This window comes from Uloborus diversus, unplaced genomic scaffold, assembly GCF_026930045.1.
Source record: "Uloborus diversus isolate 005 unplaced genomic scaffold, Udiv.v.3.1 scaffold_12, whole genome shotgun sequence".
NCBI classification, from domain to species: Eukaryota; Metazoa; Arthropoda; class Arachnida; order Araneae; family Uloboridae; genus Uloborus; species Uloborus diversus.
Window position 1 is genome coordinate 3,127,512 of NW_026557876.1, and position 19,146 is coordinate 3,146,657.

Below are 19,146 nucleotides of genomic sequence, written 5' to 3' on the forward strand. Positions count from 1 at the left end.
GTATATCGCACACCTAATACGACGCCGCCACAAGTCAAAAAATGTCGATTTTGAGTTACATGTATGTCCTGGTGCATTTTTATTGCCTAGTGCAAAAATTTTAGCCTTGTTTTTGAGATGTGTCAGTGTGTTACTATAAGAATTGAAGCTAAGGCGCATCACATTTCAATTGAGTTTTCTTGAAAAGTAGTTTTTGCAATTGTGGTGGTTTTGTACTAGGTGTGATATGTGCTAGCTTCACAGTTTACGAAATAAAGTATGGAGAAACTTTATTTCCGAGAATGACCTCGGGAAAATTAAATAAAATCTGATAATTCAAAAATTTACTTTATTGCTGTTATTTTTATTTTTGCCTGCCAGTTAAGTGAATTCATACTTGTGCATTCTGAATGTGTTTGAATGATTCTTTAAAACTTTAAAAAGAAATCAAATTTTACCTTTTTTCCGAAAAACATGTTTTTTTGAGTTTAATAGAGGTCATTGTAAGGGAGAAGCAAATTCCTAACTGAATCAAAATTGCATACAATGTGGCAGTGCATTCGCATAAATTCAATCTTCGGTGTTTCGTTCCGAATGTGTTTTCCCCGTCTTTTAATTCCATCTCCTTTCTCTTAGGCCGAGCTTCGAGAGCAGTTGCGGGAACTCTCCGAGAAGACGGCTCTCGAGAATGAGGAACAGAAAACGACTCTCGGCAAGGTAAGGATTCTCCCGATTCCACTCTCTGGCATCGTGGGTATCAGGGGGAGGGTCAGGTGTCCTGCACCTGAACAGACTCGACTTCACTGGCGACCACACAACACGTTTGAGGAGTGGCTATCGCGTAAAAATAACATTCGTGATCCTTATCGGGGTGGCAAAAAATGTGCCCAACCCTGAAAATTCCTCCCGGTTGGGCCCACCTAACTGAAACCTGCTGGGTTAATGTGTAGCATATATGTTTATCTGAAAGGGACTTATATCCACCAGTTTTCTTATTATCCCGATATTTTGAAGAACTGATAATCCAATTGCAGAAATGAATTTCCATTATGTCAAGAAATTTAAGCCTCGTGAGTAACATTTTTAGTTCAAAATGTTGCATCTCATGAAAATGATCAAAAACACAAAATATGGAAAGTTTTTAAATTTAATAAACGTTTGGTTTTTTTCTTCCAAGTACCTTTTCTTTAAATTGAAAGTCAAAAAAATATTTCGATGTTTGAGAAAAATAGTGACATGACTCAAAAAAGACAGAAAATAAGATTTTCAATTGATAATACTGTCTAAAAAATGGATCTGTTATTTGGAATAGAGGCACACGTCGTAGATAGCAAAGTTGCCGGTGGAAGGCAACTTTGATTCGAGTCGCACTCCCTCTTATATTTTCCCTTTTATGTCAAAACAAATATAAAAATATAATATAATTTGAACAATGGGGACCGTTGCCGATTTGCATCTTAAAGTGTGAACCAGCGCTTGTACAATTGTCCGAATCAGAACAAAACTTTCTTTAGAAACTCGACATATAGTTGTATCCAAAAAACATTTATTTAAATTAAAAAACATTTAGGTACCGAATCTAAATTTTATTATTTTCTTCAAAGAATGAAATTTTTTTCCTATATATATTTTTTAAAAAATGTGAGGTAAATTTTAAGAAATTCTAGAGCTGAAAAAAAACGCAAAAGTACGTAATTAGCATTAAATAAAATTTTTTGCTCTCCTGCAACATTTAAGCATCCCACATTCAGGGTTGGATTTTTTGCCGGCAAAAAGGTCAGTGGAAAAAACCATGGCAAAAATGGAAAAAAAACGGTAAAAATGGAAAAAACGGCAAAAACCTAATTGCAAAAAAAGTAGCATTATAGTGTTAATCAAGAAATAGTGACAATATAATATAAATAATGCACTTTAATATTTTAGTTATGTCTCTCCATGTTACTTCTCATTTATAAGGTGAAAAATAAATAAAAAACAAATGTTGGGATTGCAAAACTTAAGATTTTAAATGTTTGCTAAAACAATTTTTTCAGAATGAGTCAATTCCTTCAATGCTAAAACAAAGAATGTTTACTTAAGCTTAGTAAATTAATTTTAAAAATTGAATTCTAATTATATATATATAATATCACTTTTTTTGATTGCACTAAGATCTTTAAGTTATTTAATTAATAGCAGAATATTTATTTGAATATAGAAAAATATTAACTTTTCCTCACTAAAGAAATAATGCATTTTTTCTCACTTACTGGGAAAATGGATAGCCAGGAAAAGAATTTAAAAAGAAGAAAAAAAAGCTGATCAATATGTGCATTCTATATTCACTCAACTTTTTAGTGATACTAGCTCACTCTACAGAAAATGGCAAAGTCTTTTATCAAAATCTTTTCATGCTTTTACTTTTATATAAAAGGAAAAAAAACTGTCCGTAAGTTGTTTACACAAAATCTATTTTTGCCACTGTGGCAAAAACTGCCAAAAACCTATTTTTGCCGGGCGGTAAAAACCGTGGTTTTTTCCATGGTTTTTTCCGCCTTCGGCAAAAACCTGCCAACCCTGCATATAGTACTCAAAGCTATTGATTTATACTAGTTTAAGTTACTTTTCTTAAATGTATCATCTTTGCGTTATTCATTTCTAAATGTTAATGTGAAAATGTGTTTGCTAATAATTTTTGAACTTGATATTTAAATTAAACTTGTAATCCATTTTTCATAAGATAAATAGAAAAATACAATTTTTTTTTGAAGAAAATTGTAAATTTTAGGCCCCCTGCTGGACATTGAAATAGTTTTTAATTTTTATAAACACTGCAAACTCCCTGATTTTGAATCAAGGTTTTTCTCCCTTTTCAGTGGGAGGGAGGGGCAGATTTAAAATCCATGTTTTGAGGTGGCATAGAGCTAAATTGGGCTCTGGTTTTGAGACCGCTTTTACTATTTCAAATTTTGTGAAGGGGCCGCAAAACGAACCCAATTTGTGTTGATGCCATTTATAAATCTTCAAAGGTTGGTCATTGTTTTAATTCAATCCTGTTCGCGAGTTAGATTAAACGTTGCTATTTTATATACGTTCGTAGAATGCAGCTTAAATGTTTAACTTTCTTTGATTGATAGCAGTGATGGGGGTACAGCCATGAATTCTGCTGTGTGTTCCATATTTCGTTCTGATTGTTTGCAAAACTCTTTCAGGCCCAGCGTGACCTTGAAATCTCCAGCGCAAGGTGCAGGGAATTGGAGGCAAAATTACGATCCCAGGCCACGAATGCAGGCCTCCAAAAAGGGGAGACTGACAAGGAACTGCAGGTACTGATTGTTATTTGTGAATATCTTTTTGTGGTTCAATACAACTTGTGATTCGTAACAGAAGTCCAGTTTAGAAAGGCTTAGATTGCGAAATGTGAAAAGTGATCATCAGTTTCTGGCAGGTTTGGCCGGATTGGACCCAATGGATTTTTTTGAAAAAACCCATTAGTTAGCCCACTTTCGGGTTTTTTTATAATTTTCTGAGAATTTTTAGAAAATTTAATTTAAATACTTTTAGAATTTAAACTTTTTTATTTGTTCTTCACCACAGACAATGGACATAAAAATGAATTTTGAACTTTAATAGTATTTGTTAACTCTTAAGGGCATTAAAAAAATACTTCAAAGATTTTAAATAAATATATTTACCTTTTTTCTTTAACTGGTCAATAAATAACTCAAATTATCTTGATTAAGTCCTGTCACATCAGATTTTCTCAATATTTGTAGATTGTACAGAGGAAACTACTCTAGCTAAAAGGTTTTCATGTGAATTATTTTCTGCAAACCAACACGTCGCAAATCTCCAATAAACAAGGTATATTTTTTAGAAATTAACAGGTTTCACAAACGGTCAGACAGAAAACAGAATAGGATGTACAGTATTTTCATTATCTTACGAAAAAGTTTAATATTTCTTACTCTGTACACAGAAATAGAAAAACGGGCAACATAAAGTTCAAAGAAATGTCTTGATTAAGCTGGAATTCAGTAAAAAGGGATTTAAACTACTTGATTTTCTACAGTAGTTTTGCTTAACAAAATAAAATACAATAAAGTAAAATGCACAAAAAAAATGTAGTAATTAAAAACGAACGAACGAACAATAGATTTTATCACTCAAGAAGTAACTTTGCCTTAACTGTTGGTAATCATAGAAACTAAAAAATCTGAAACTTCACCATTCTTGGGTTTTTTTGTCTTTTATACTTTTCTTCAGAAAACGCTGAATTTTCCAGCTTTTTTTACCCCAAGACAATTTTTGTTCATTGTCCATATACTTACGCTACAATATGCTGCACCTCACATTTTCCCTAAAAAAAGACAAAAAAAACCTACATTTCTTTTAAAAAACCCAGCTTTGGTTGGGTTTTATTTAAAAAAAACCTGGGTCCATGGGCTTTTTTAAAAAAAACCCGGGTTTTTGCCAACCCTGGTGTCCGGAAAAAGTTTTTTATCTTTGTGATACATGCCCTTTATTGGTAAACATTTCTTATTGCTAACTTGTGCATTGTCTGCTTTTCTCATGTTTTTAAAAAACTTCATCCCATTTCCTTTCTTCTCCTCTTTTTTTCCTTCCCCTCCTCTGTTGGCAGGCCCCCTTGAATTCCTTCCGATTCTCAGATTCTGTCGAGACTAATTAATGAGTTGAACGTGGTTCAGTTTTAATGCTTTGACTAAGAGCTAAGGGAACTATTTACAATCTACATGCAATACAGATTCGAAAGATTCGAAAGGGCTTCTGGTTCTCTTCCGACAACAAACCGTCCACTGTTCTCTCGAGGACACTAACAATCACAGTGCTTCGATTAGTGCTGGCTGGGTGGACAAAAGTCATGTTCGAAGTTCGAAACTTTGGTGTTGGGATGATGCAAACAGTAAACCAAAACATGATACTTAGTCATTTATTTTTGTCTAGCAATAAGTTTAAAGGTACATATCCGTTTGTAGCAGAATAAATCAGTTGAGTTCCAGACATCATTTCATCACACAAAAGTAAAGTGTTCTTAATTTCATATGATTTTATTGTTCAAGATGGATATTATTTATACTAGTAAGTGTTTTTCTTTCCTAATTTAATTAATGTACGTGACAGTTAAACAATGTTAAATTTTTTTTAAAGATGAACGAAGGATGTTTTGCCTGTTTCAAAACTTTCAAGTGATGGTAATGACTTGTACCCATTTGTACCCGGGCTAAATTTTCCGTATATAGTGGCTGCAGCTTTCCCTTTATTAATGAGACGTATTACAGTCAGCACACTCGAGTACGACATTTTTTTTTCACTCAAAGCTTTGGGTGCTTCAATCATTCTTCAAAGAAATCCCTACTCGAAAGAAAGTACTCTAGAGAGAAAAAAATGTTGTACTCGAGTGTGCTGACTGTAATACGCCTTATTAATAATGGGAAAAGTGCAGCTATTATGTACAGAAAATTTAGCCCGGGTACAAACGGGTAAAATCATTACCATCACATTAAAGGATTTAATTGAGCAAGAACTCCTTGGTTTATCTTTTAAAAAACTTTAATATTGTTTGATTATCAGATGGAGTCATTGAATTGGAGAAAAAAAGCACTTACCAGTGTAAATAATATCCATCTTGAACAGTTAAATCATGCGAATTTAGGAACACTTTAATTTTGTGTGATGAAGTGATGAATTCTGAACTTGGCTTTTGTCCACCTAGCTCCCATTAATCGAAACTCTGTGCAACGCTTCTAAAGCTCAAGTGTTGCCAAATTCCAAGCGATAAAAGTTCTCCGTTCCTCCACGGAGTTGGAGTTTGGCATGGAGCGATTAATTCTCCACAGAAACTCTTTCCACGTCAAGAATTTCCTGCATCATTTGGTCTCGAGCGCAAAGAATGAGCAGACGATAAGGAGCTCTGTGCGTTTCTTGCACCGAAAGTGTCGTTTCTCGGAGTTGTGGTGCCGACTTCAAACTCTTTCAATCTTTTTCGTGTTTGGGGACTTTCCCAGCCTTCTGTGCAGACATCAATTGTGTTGCACAGTCAGAATTGAAGCTTTAGATTTGCGAATTAAATTACTTGGCCGATCGTTTTTCACTTTAATGGAACTTTAAGTATTGCTACAAGTCCCATTCTGTTTAAAAATTACACATTTAAGTTTAAACATTAGCAACCTTGTGTTTGCAGCGCTTGACAAAACAGTTTCGTTTCGATTTATTTAAGGAAACATTTCAAAATCGCGCCAGGAGTCACAGTCAGTCAGCGTAAAAAGGACACTTTTCAGATCTTAATAGCATTATAACTATAAGGGGTGAATTCATAAAATTTAGGATTATTGATCTCAAAGCTCGAAATGGTCCACGTTAGGTAAAATACACACTGGTAGATGCGTTGCCTGATTTGCTGTCCATCCTAAGAGCCCTTTGTTCTCTCTGTTTCAGGGGAGTGACCGAGGAGCAGATGGGGAGCTGCCATCGACGTCCAAGCGTCAATCCCAAGATGGCGAAGGACAACCTCCCAAGTAAGTTGTCTGTGGATGAAGTGACATTGTGCTGTCGTTCATTCAGAACGGGAAGGGAATGTTATGTTTTCTTAGAATGTCACAAGGGAATTATAAAGTAATAACATTTAAAATAATAATTTTATTTAAACTGAATCCAATATCGGCATCCATATTAACAACTGAATTACCACTGAATAATTATCACGAGCATCTTTGTTCTTAAGATTTGACAACTCCAACTGTTGCCATTCATAACTTCACTAATATGTTACACCTCCCTTTTCAGATCAGACATAGTCCCTCAAGTAGGAAGGTCGCCTAACTACCCTCCCACTACGAGTAACATAGTTTGTATTGTTAATTGGTCCTTGAGCTACGTTTTGTCTATTTTGATTTATTATTGTGTTTGGAGGATTTAAAACAGACGGAATACTAATATTGTCAGAGTTGGGGTCATAAGTAGTTTGCATTGAATTTTTACATTTTCTTAAATGATAAGAATTCCTTCTGAGTATTCTACCATTTTCTGTCTTAACTAAATATGACCTAGGTGAACAATGTTTTTTTACAATTTGTGCCTTTTCCCAGTGACTACCCACTCTTATAAGAACATTTTCTCCTTCAGCAAAGTCTGGTCTGTGCCTAGCATTCATATTGTAATAGTACTGCGCTTTCTTTCTTATAGCTTCAAATTTCTCTTTGCAATTTGTTGCTATTTTCGGCTTCAAGAAGGAGAGTTTTGTTGGCAATCTAGTACGAAGACATCGACTCATTAATAGTTGAGCGGGTGATGTGTTTGTTCCAGTGATTGGAGTATTTCTGTGCTCTAACAGAGCTACTTGGATGTTATCTGCTCCAGATTTACGAATAATATTTTTAGCTATTCCTACCATTTTTTCTGCAAATCCATTTGATTTTGGGTAGTGGGGACTGCTAGTAATGATTTCAAAGCCCCATTTTCTGGAAAACTCCTCCATTTTCAAACTTGCAAACGGCATATTATCACAGATAACTTTCTGCGGTATACCATGAGTTGAAAACAGTTCTTTTAATTTTGGTATTATTTCATTAGCAGTTTTGTTACTCAATCTTATTATGTCTAACCATTTTGAAAAATAGCATCCCACAACTAAGTAATTTACACCCCCATACTCACATATGTCCATTCCTATTTTTTCATATGGCAAGTTTGGAACTTCGTGACTCAAAAGAGGCTCTTTGACATTTTTAGATTTATACATATCACAGTTTTCACATTTTGAAATCATAACTTCAATATCTTTGTTGATTCCTGGCCAAAAAATCACTTGTCTGGCTCTTGCTTTTGCTTTTTCAATTCCACAATGTGCAGTGTGAATCACATTTAACATTTCATTTCTGAGACATTTTGGAACAATAACTCTGTCATTCATAAATATTAAACCCCCATCTACACAGATTTCATTTCTATATTTAAAATAATCACGAGCCTCATCTGGAACTTTGACTTTGCTTTCAGGCCATCCTTCGACCCAAAATCTCAGGACATGAGACAATCCTTCATCATTTAGTGTAGCAGCAACAAATTCTTTCTGCTTATCAGGACTAATTTGTACATATTTCTTTAAACAGTGAACTAGTTCTGTCATTTCACTATCATCTGCAACTGGCTCTGATAGAAATGATCTTGATAACAAATCAGCAATATACATATTTTTCCCTGGCAGATATTTTAAATTTAATTGGTATCTAAGTAATTTTATCTTCATGGGCTGCAATCTAGGTGACACGACATGTGCAACATTTTTACTCATTATAGATACTAACGGTTTATGGTCAGTAAGAACTTCCACAGGTCTCCCATAAATCAGATAATGGAATTTATTTGTTGCAAATACAATGCTCAAAAATTCTTTCTCGATTTGAGCATATCCTTTTTCTGCGTTTGTTAAACTTCTAGATGCAAACGCGACTGGACGTCCCTCTTGTAATAAACAGCAACCCAAACCATCTTTTGAACTATCAGCTTGTATTACAATGGATTTGGAGCTATCAAAAATACTCAGAACAGGAGCGCTAACAATTTTTTCCTTTAACTTACTTAAAGCTGCTGCATGTGCTGGAAACCATTGCCAATTAGTATCCTGCTTTAATAACTCCCTTAAAGGTGCTGTCAGCGTTGATACTTGTGGTATAAATTGCCTTAAGTAATTGATCATTCCTAGTATTCTCTGAAGTTCTTTTTTATTAGTGGGTTCGGGCATATCAACTACAGCTTTTACGTAGTCTGGGTCTGGTTTCATGCCTTCTAACCCGAAAACATAACCTAAATACTTGACTTTTGAAACTCTGTACTGAATTTTGTTTTTATTGAATTTAACATTTAGCTCTTGAGCTCTTTTGATTACCTTAGCTAATATCGCATCGTGTTCAGCTAAAGAATCTCCTGCTATAAGCAGGTCATCAAAATAAATTAAAACTCCCGGAATGTCCCCAAAATTCTTCTCATTTGTTTTTTGAAAAATTTCTGGAGCGCATGATAACCCCATAGGAAGTCTCAAAAATTTGTAACAGCCAAATGGAGTATTAAATGTGCATAAATCACTACTTTTTGTATCCAATTCCATTTGAAAAAATCCATCTTTTAGGTCCAAAACACTAAATACTGTTTTATTACATAACTTAGTAACAAGTTCTTCAACTGTTGGAATCAATGCGTAATCCCTCTTGATAGCCCTATTTAAGTCTTGTGGATCCATACATAATCTGAGTGAACCATCAGATTTTTCTATTATTACTAGATTGCTAACCCAATCTTGCGGATTCTCTACTTTTTCAATAATATTTTGGTTTTCCAATTCTATCAATTTCATTTCAAGTTTCGGACGCAATGAAGTGGGTACTCGTCGTGGAGGACGAGCTATTGGAGAATAATTTTCTTTTAATTTAATACTGCATTTACCAAATTTTCCCACTCCTTCAAATACATTTGAGTTCCTTCGCCGTCATATAAATGCAAAACTGTTGTTTAAATTTTCGCCAATTATCCGCTACATTTCCGACGAAACTCAGGCCCATTGGCGGTCTGCAGTATTCCATTGTTTCTTTGAAGTGGTTCAAACTTTCGACTGCGCCATGTTATGTTTTCTTAGAATGTCACAAGGGAATTATAAAGTAATAACATTTAAAATAATAATTTTATTTAAACTGAATCCAATATCGGCATCCATATTAACAACTGAATTACCACTGAATAATTATCACGAGCATCTTTGTTCTTAAGATTTGACAACTCCAACTGTTGCCATTCATAACTTCACTAATATGTTACAGGGAAGTCTTCCCTATTGTGTCACATTTGGAGATGTAACAATTATGGGAATTTTAAAGTGGTGGGTAAGGAAAAAAAAATTCTTTGGAATTTTGGGGGGAAAATAGAAAAATTGAATTTTCGTCAATTAATGTGTCACATTCTAAGGGATTAATTAGTTTAATCATCAGATGGTTTAGAAATTTCGAAGGCTTTCCTCAATCCAAATTGTCATTTAGTGCTTCATCTCCCCTCCCTGTCGAAGCCAGTCTTGCGTCAATTTCATTTTTGCTTTCCACTTGAATATTTAAGGGTTTTCTTATAAGTCAAATCATAAACTGACATTTTTGCACCCCACGGTGAATATCCAGGCTTTTAATCTGTTCCCTGTTCAAAATTAATAGTCGCTGAAGAGCTACGTTTTTTTAAGTGAAACACGGAAACATCATTTTGTAAAATAAAATAAAAAGATGTTTATTAGCCACTGCATCATTATCTATCCTCATTATCTGCTATTTGCCAGAGTTAAGGGTTAATCCACTGGAGTTTGGGTTAAAACTTAAAACTACCAAAATATCCCCAAACAGGCAATCGTTGCTTTCAAATGTACGTGGAAGCAAATTTCCACCCCTCATACCATGACGGGCGACTTTCTAGTGAGGTTAGATAATAGAGTTGGGGGATTATTTTATGCTTCGGAGCAACTGTTGACATACTTTAATCTCATGGAGCCTTGGTTTAAGCTTTAAGTTCTTTGCACGGGTATCGCCGTGAAGGTGCAGCTAGTACGTATATAAAGTGAAAGATTAAATGCCCGCCGAATCCCCCCGCCCAATAAAAAAAAACATTGGTTAGCCATGCCTCTGGTCAGTTGTGTAACTTCAATTTTCTGCCCCCCTCCCCCCAGCAAATCTGATTTTGGGCCCCCTACTAAAAATCGTATTCATGTAAATTTGAAGCACAGTTTTTCGATTTTGTTGGCCTTCTTTGTAAATTTTACGAAATTGAAGATTTAAAAATGCGAATGTAAGCCATTCTCAAATTGCCTTTTTGCAACTTTGATTTATAAGGAAAAGTTCGGAACCCCCTCATCCCTTCCCCTAACTTCATCCAAAGTGGTCGACAAATGCGTTTATAGGATTTTATGTAAGGTGTAAGGGGAAGTTGTTCAAAGATGAGACTTCCGGAAAACGGTTTTGATATTGAAGTTCCCGAAACGCAATTTTAGATGATCTTCGGTAATTCAAAAAAGATTGGATGGTTCGGAGGCTCTCCCCCGGAAATTTTCCGAATTTAAACTCCTGAAACACAGTTGTAGGCCACCTTTGATGACATGACGATAAGAGATAAGGCTCCGGGACTGCTCCAGTTTTTTTGAAAATCAAAGTTTAAAAATCACAAATTTTTGGGAAGGTTTCGGAATTTTTCAAAATCGAAGTTCCAAAAAAGTAATTTTAAGCAATTTTTGAATATTGAGAAGAAAGAGGTTTTCTGGACTCTCTTCAGGAATGTTTCCAAAATATAAGTTTAAAAACACAATAGGCTGTTTTTGGTGAATTAAAGGCAATTATTTAGAGGATCTCTTCCTTCTCACTTTCTTGGTAAAGTCCCTATCTTTTATTTGTTTTGAGGAAAAAAAAATGAGAAAACTTAGTAGGTAATATAATAACAACTGCCTGCAAAAAAAAGTAATCTTAAAACGAAGATGCTATTCCATTTCTTTTCTGTAAGTTGGGAGGTCAAGAGTTGGTTCGGTTTCCCCTTCTAATGTCAGGGACCCTCTTGACTAAATGGGCCAGCTGGGCTATGACCTAGAGCCCCGGGCCATTCGGGGAGCCCCCAAATGGCGAAAACTGTTTTAGCAAGTGGCAAAAATTTCAACGTATGGCTATAAGAGGGCCCGGAGAAAGTGTTTGGCCAACGACCTCTGATATCTTACTGGGGGGGGGGTAGACCAATAGGCTCAGGGGCCCAGAATCAATATAAGCATTTAAAACTGTTTGATTTTTAGAAAAATTTAATAAAATTGAATGAAAACAAAGCTCAAAAAAATTTCCGACCTCTTCCGATTCGCCCCCTTCCACCCCCCCAAAGATAGATCCTACACAAAAACTTCTTTTAACTGGCTTTGGTACGGTCAGGACTGTTTCCTTCCTTTCCTCTTCATTCAGGAATTTTCCCTTCTTTCCGTGGCAGGTGATGGTCTAGGGAGGGCATGTGGTACTCTTTGTACCGAGCCAAGGTTTGGTTTTCGCGCTTGGAAGTTGGACCGTGGGCCCCCTTCTCTTTACTCGGGGCCTACTTACTGAATTGGCCGAATAAACAGTGACCTTGAGCCCCTGCTATTTAGGGGCCCAAAGTGGCAAAAATTTGTAACATTTGGCTACATGAGGGCCCCGAAAGTGCGTTTGGCCAAGGGCCCCCGATATCTTAATCGGAGGCCCTAAATCAATAGGTTCTGGGATTCTAGGTGCCTCACTGTGTCCCTAAGGTTCATAAAATTAATGAATTCCTCAACTTTTTTTTAACGCTCTTATGTTTAAGCTTTTCAAACCAAGTTTGATTCACGGAAAAATTAAATGAAAACAAACCTCAAACATTTTTGGGCCCCTTGCGAATCCGGGGCCCCCGGATTGCGGGGCCTTGTGGTATGTACTCACGCCACTGCCACTCGTACATGTGACGTATTTTCCAACCCCAATAACGTTCCCCCACCTTTTAGTTCTCATAAGCCGTGAAGGACGAATGCAAACTTAAAGGGGGTATCTTTGTATATTAATAGGCAAGCCGTTTTCTTTCGGTACCGATTCCTCCTCTGTTTGTGAACCGATTTCCTTCATTCTTTTTTTGTTCAGTAGCTATTGCCGAGCTTTAGTGTCATCGGTAAAAATTTTGGAAATCGAACGTTAATTAACTGATATTAATAAACAACGCTTTTTTGTCCTAAATGGCTCTTTCTACGCGAACTGATGGTACAATATTTTCGAATTTTAATGGTTGGAAAGGTCTTTAAAAAATACTCCTAACGAAAAAATTGTCAGGGCGCCCAAGGTCCGACAACCTAATCCCATTAGAAAAAAAATTATAAGCGTTTTTTAGTTAGCGAAACTCAAAAATATTGATTTAATCTCTTTTCCATTGTTGAAATTCATTGTCGGAAGCGTGAAACATTCAGTTTTCATTTTTTAAACCGCTTTTTCTACACGAAAAAATAATTTTACTGCTTTGAGCTTGGTATGGTTGGAAACTACTCGTGAAAACTACTTCCTAAAACTTTTATCCCCTGTTAACGGCAAAAAAACGAAAACCTGCCAAGGTGACTAGAAAAGGATCTAGAAGCAATTATAAGTTAGCAAAAATTCATTTTTATTTGATTTTTCACGCAACTTAGTTAGCGTGATGAAATTACTAGATAATATTATTCGTTGCCATTTCGCGCTTGACCGTAAAGAAATGCAATTCTTTTTTTTTTTTTAAATTATTGAGGCTTTTTAAGTAACCATGGGCATTAAAAATATTTTCATTTTGATTATGTTTTCGAGATTTTAATATTTAAATAAATCATTTTACGCAGTGAGGGAGGGAGGACTTTCAGTTCCGACGAAATTATCTTCTCAAAATAATACCTGCATTTGCTATCGCCAGCAACAAATCTCGAGGTGAAACTTTTGATGAAATTGGCGTATTATTACGACGTCGAATGCTTTCGCATGGACAATTCTGTTGCCTTGAGTAGAATTCGTTCATTTGACTGTTGAAAATTTTGTATTTCTGCCTACTTTTACAAAGAATATTGCTTATACAGCAGTTTTATGTATAAAAGGAGTTTTACGGTTTCATTTCATTCAGGAAGACTTCCATAATCGTGAAATGGGCGAACTTTATCCATTGGTGTAAAATTTTTGGCACAAAATGCCAGCGAGAAAAATATTTTTCTTTTTCATTCGTAAAAAAAAGAGTAGAGAAATGTCTATTTTCAAGGAACTGACTACGAACAAAGTCCTTTTTACTTTCTTCTATATCTAATATATAGAAGAAAGTATTGGATTCGTGCAAATTTTCGAATTTCGAATTTTGACGGATTCGAACGTTTTGAGGTGTGCTGAGTCCATTTCGACCATTTTTGGAAAATGTCTGTCTGTCTGTATGTGTGTGTGTATGTGTGTGTGTATGTGTGTCACGTCTGTGTGTGACCAGTTTTTTGTGGCCGCTCTACAACAAAAACTACCGCATGAAATCGAACGAAATTTAGTACACATATGTACCCCTATGTGAACTTGTGCCCATTAGTTTTTGGCGCGAATTCCTCCAAGGGGGGTGGAGCAATGGGACGTTTTTCGAGTTACGCGTGCTTGCTATTCCTCAGGAAGTTACTGGCGGAATCAAACAAAATTTGGTCCATATGTTGGTATTAACAGGAACAGGTGCTGATTCAATTTTGGTGTTGATAACTCAAACGGGGGTTGAGCTGTAGAACGTTTTTTGTCGTCAATTGTGACTGCTGTATCTCAAGAAATAATGAACGGAATGAAAGAAAAATTTATCGGCAAGTAGCCCTTAGTGGGTATAAGAACTGATTTTAGTTTTGTGTCAACAGCTAAAAGGGGGGTAGCGCAATCACCCGTTCTTTTTTTCCATTTTGAGTGCCCTATCTTAAGAAGTAATGCTACGTTCTGGTTGAAATTTGGAATATATGTGAATCCATATGTAAACAGGCTTTGGTTCTATTTTGACGCCGATCGCTCCACGAGGTGTTGATTTTTTTTTTTTTTTTTTTTTTGCGAATAAAAATATTTTTATTAATGCAACAATAAGAAAGATAAATCGTAATAGATTGTCGTCTGCGTATTTCTCGTGATTTTAATTGTATGGAAATGATAGGAAATATTATCTCAATGATTTAAAATTTTTAACTGTTGCCATCTTATGTTTGTTAACAAATAAAATATTTGTAATTAATTCAAGCAAGGCTTTTAAAATAACTTTCAATTTTCGCTCTTTGCTTTGCTTTTGCAATAATTCAGACATTGGGATAGTCGTCAAGTTTTTGCATGTGTAATTTTGTTTTTGTTGGGAATATTGCTTCCTCGTCAAGCATGGGGAGGGATCAGAAAAAGGAAAAATATAGAAGAAAGTTTCGTGATGGCCACAACATACTAGTTTTTAAGGTGGGGTTCATTAAATTAACCATTCGTGACAAGGGGGAGGAAATAAATGACAAGAGGGACATACAGTGGAGAAAATGTGACATCAAGCTTCTTTTTTTGATAAGAAAGTTTATTAAAAACAGTATGACATGTGGCAAAGGAAATAGGGAGCATGGTGAAGTGTGAAACTTTGTGACAAAGGGGAGAGGGGTCAAAATCTTTTAAAAGTGCATTGGTCAGTTATTTCCTAAACCGTAAACATATCACAAAAGCGATTTTTTTTAAAATAAAATTGCACTATTATTATCATGTCCAGTGTTTTTGAATGGACAATTTTTAATGTAGCAAGTATCATTCGTTCATTTGTTTGTTTGAAATTTTATATTTCTAATGGAAGAGGTCAAGGCAACTTACTCAATAATATTAAACTTTTTAGAAGAAATATTGTTCATGAAGAAGTTTTACGTGTAGTCTGAGTTTTGCAGCATCGTTTCATTCGGGAAGATTTTGATAATTGGGAAATGGGCGCTCTTCATTCATTGGCGTCAAATTTTTGGCACCAATTGCAGCGCGAGAAATGTTTTTTCTTTGCATACGCAAGCAAAGAGTAGGGAAATACATATTTGCATGCGGTTACCTCAATACAGGGGCTGTCCAAGAATGTAGTCCCACTCTAAGGTGGGGTTCACGAAACAGTAAAAGTTTGTGACAAGGGAGAGGACACAAATGACAGGAGGGACATACAACGGGGAGAATGTGACAACAAGCCTTTTTTGTTACTTGGAACTTTATATTTCTAACGACAAAGAAGCAACTTACTCAGTAATAGTAGACGTTTTATAAGTAATATTGTTTACACAGAAGTTTTTCATATAAACTGAGTTTTGATGCTTCATTTCATACGGGAATATTTCCAAAATTGTATCACTGACGATTTTTACCCATTGGCGTCCTTTTTTTGTTTCCAATGCCAGCGAAAATATTTTTTTTTTCTTTGCATACGTAAACAAAGAGTCTGGAAGAATCTATTTGCATAGGGTAAGCACAAAGCAACACGGTATCCAAAATAAAATGAATCAAGCCAGGAATTGGACGACCACTTCTCAATGGGGCTGTTTTCTTCAGTCAAAAGTACTACTTTTAGTCACTGAAATTGATAGAATAAGTAAAAGAAATAACATGGGGCCAGAAAAAACTTTTGTTTTCTCGACGGTTATTTTTTATTCATATTTCAAACGTTCGATTTTGGAAATAAAGCGTGATCTTTATGACGTTACAAGGGATGTACTTTGGCGCACTACTCCATTGCCGTGCTAAATGTTTACGCTCTGCTGTCGACCGCCTTTCCACGCTATGATCATGTGCGCCGTGCGCTAATGGCATCAGCGAATGGCATTTCATCGCCTTTGATGCCATGTGCAGAAGCGTAAAAACTGAATTTCAATCTGCGCACCGACTAAAATAATTGTTAAAAAATGGTTAAAATCCATGTTTCTAAACTTGCTTTTTCAGAAAAAACATTTTAAAAGTTTCGGAAACGACCCCATTGCCGAAATATCCCCTCTCATCGATATATTTTGAGATTGACGAACAAAAAGCAAAATTGGGAAAAATTACCTTTTGTCATTGCGTGTACGTATAAATGTTGTCTGTTTCCGGGTATGCAGTAAACCAGAGTAAAAGTAGAAATAAAAATGTTGGGAACAGTTAAATTCATACAAGGTTTCTCAAATATTCATTTATGAATAGGGTCGAATTTCGACCACTGGGCGAACACTAGTGGGTAGAAAGGCACAAACTTAGTTTGTAGCATGGGGGTGTGCACCTCGAAGCGATGTTTCGAAAATTCGATTTTGTTATTTTTCTATTCTAATTTTAAGCCCATTTTTCACAGAAATTTAATAAAATGGGAAAGAATTTGTTCTGAAAATTATCTTTCTCTTCTTTACTTCTTTATCTTTCTTTTCTTTACTTCTTTATCTTTCTTCTTTTCTTTTCTTCTTTACTAATAATAAAGCTGAAAGCCTTTCTGTATGGATGTTTGGATCCCTGTGACTTGCATACCGCCTAGACCGTTAAGCCGATTTTCATGAAATTTGACACAAAATTAGTTTGCAGCATGGGGGTGTGCACCTCGAAGCGGTTTTTCGAAAATTCGATGTGATTCTTTTCCTCTTCCAATTGTAAGAACAAAATTATCAGAAGATGGACGAGTCATTTACGAAATTAGCATAACGTGGAACCGTCACATGGGCACGAGCCAATGGGCGAGATGCGAAATGATCATAACGTGGAACCGTAACACGGGCACGAGCCAAGTGGCGAGAAAATTCACCATACATTGTTTGTAAATATACAGGCGAACCAAAGGACCTTTTAATTTTTATATTACGGGCAAAACCGTGCGAGTACCACTAGTAATAAATATAGTTTGGTGGAAATCGTGTGCTGTCTCTCAAACTCCAATCCAGTAAAATTCATGATGAAGTAGGAATTTAGGACATTGAATCCAAATGTCCCGTACCTGCAACAAGTTAAATATGTTTAGATTTAATAATTATCTTTCATTTATTTTGGAGTTTTTCTAGTCCAGACTTCATTCAGATAAGATTCCACGTGAACAGGAGCAGGAAAGTGATCGAAATCCCTCCCGCTTTCAGTTTGAGCGGAACGTGAATCTCTCTCTCTCTCTTCCAGGAGACGCCGGCCGGAGGACGGAGCTGCGTCGGAGACGGACTGGAAAGGGCGGACCGCGTTGCATCTTGCAGCAATGGACGGAGACACGGAGAGGATCAGGGAGCTGCTGGAAGGAGGATGGAACACAAGGGCGAGGGATCTGAATGGAAAGACGCCCCTCCACCTGGCCCTGTCGCATCGGATGGAGGCCGCGGCAGAGCTGCTGGTGAATGCGGACTGCATCACGGATGTGGTGGATGGCTACAGGTGGACCCCTCTGCATCACGCTGCCGAGTGTGGGTTCGTGAATATCGTCCGTATCCTGCTCGCGGGGAGAGCGGATGTAAATCGGAAAAACAGAGTTGGATGGACGCCCCTCCATTACGCCGTGTTCTGGAGGAAGGAGGCCGCGGCGGAGGCGCTGCTGGAGGCCGCCCCCGAATGCGACGAGCCGGACGGTTGGGGCAGCACCCCCCTGCACTATGCTGCAATGAATGGTCTCGCGCGGACAGTTCAATCTTTGCTGTCGAGGGGTGCGCGTCTGAAGCTTAAAGACGAAGATGGACACTGTCCCCTGTACTGGGCCCTGATGCGTGGACACGACGGTGTGGCGAGAGTGCTCCTGGCGACGTACGCCTGGAATAATATCGAGGTACATTGGGAAGAGATGCGGCTCTCGAAGGATAAGGAGGAGCGCGGCGTCCGGCTGCTCTCCGAGTGCAAAGTCGAGATGAGGGAGGCCCGGGTGGAGGGGTCCCGCCTCTCCCTCCGCGACCTCGCCCGGCGACACCCCTCCCGCCTGGCCCGGCGCCTCTCCGACGAGGCGATCCGGCGGCTCTCGGACCGGGACCTCCTGGCGCGGGACTTCCCGCTCTTGGGCGACCTCCTCCTCGTCCGGCTGGGGGAGGTCCGGGAGAGGAGGGCCCTGGAGGACCGCTTCCTGCGCTGCTTCCCCCTCCTCTGCCCGCCCCTGCCCCCCACCTGCACCGACGTCCTCCTCGCGTGCCTGGCGGACGACGACCTGAGGCACTTCGCCCGGGCCGCGGAGCTCTAGTCCCCGGCGAAAAAGAAAATAAAGATCAGGACTTGAACTGTATGAATCTTTTGTTTTTGAATGTGCCTGAGATAGTTGACTGAACTTTATCTGCTGTTTTCGTAAACAAACCCCTTTGTCTTGTCAAGATGATTATTCTGAGACACCTTTCAAATAGCTTTGTACATCATGTGCGAAATGCTTTGTGTGTATGAAACACGTAATAAAAGGAATATTCAAGCCATTGATAAATTCTCTTTGTACCCTATTGGCACGAAAGAAATAGAGTGAGCCGAAAATTTTAACCCAGCTTAAAAACTCAGAAAGACATCAAAATGGCTCGATGCGTAATCGGGGGATATTCCGATAATTGGGGATCTGGTGCGGTGGTCTCATTTTCGGGGTGAATATTTTTTTTTTTGTAAGATGCCTCTCGCGCTGGCAGTGGAACTGAGAATGGACGCCAATGAAGAAAGACCGCCAGATTCCCAATGATCGAAATCTTCCCCGGAATATTATTCTGCG

The 19,146-nt window shown here is 37.4% G+C and overlaps 1 protein-coding gene across 1 annotated transcript; it reads left to right on the forward strand.

Moving 5' to 3' along the window:
* Positions 1 to 17,790: 17,790 nt before the first annotated feature.
* On the forward strand, positions 17,791 to 18,642 carry LOC129232426 (26S proteasome non-ATPase regulatory subunit 10-like). Its single transcript, XM_054866570.1, has one exon. It carries the CDS (start codon positions 17,791 to 17,793, stop codon positions 18,640 to 18,642), a length of 852 nt encoding a protein of 283 aa, XP_054722545.1.
* Positions 18,643 to 19,146: the final 504 nt, after the last annotated feature.

Coding starts and splice junctions, on each gene's coding strand:
- LOC129232426 (XM_054866570.1), top strand. CDS start 17,791: ATGGAGGCCGCGGCAGAGCTGCTGGTGAATGCGGACTGCATCACGGAT.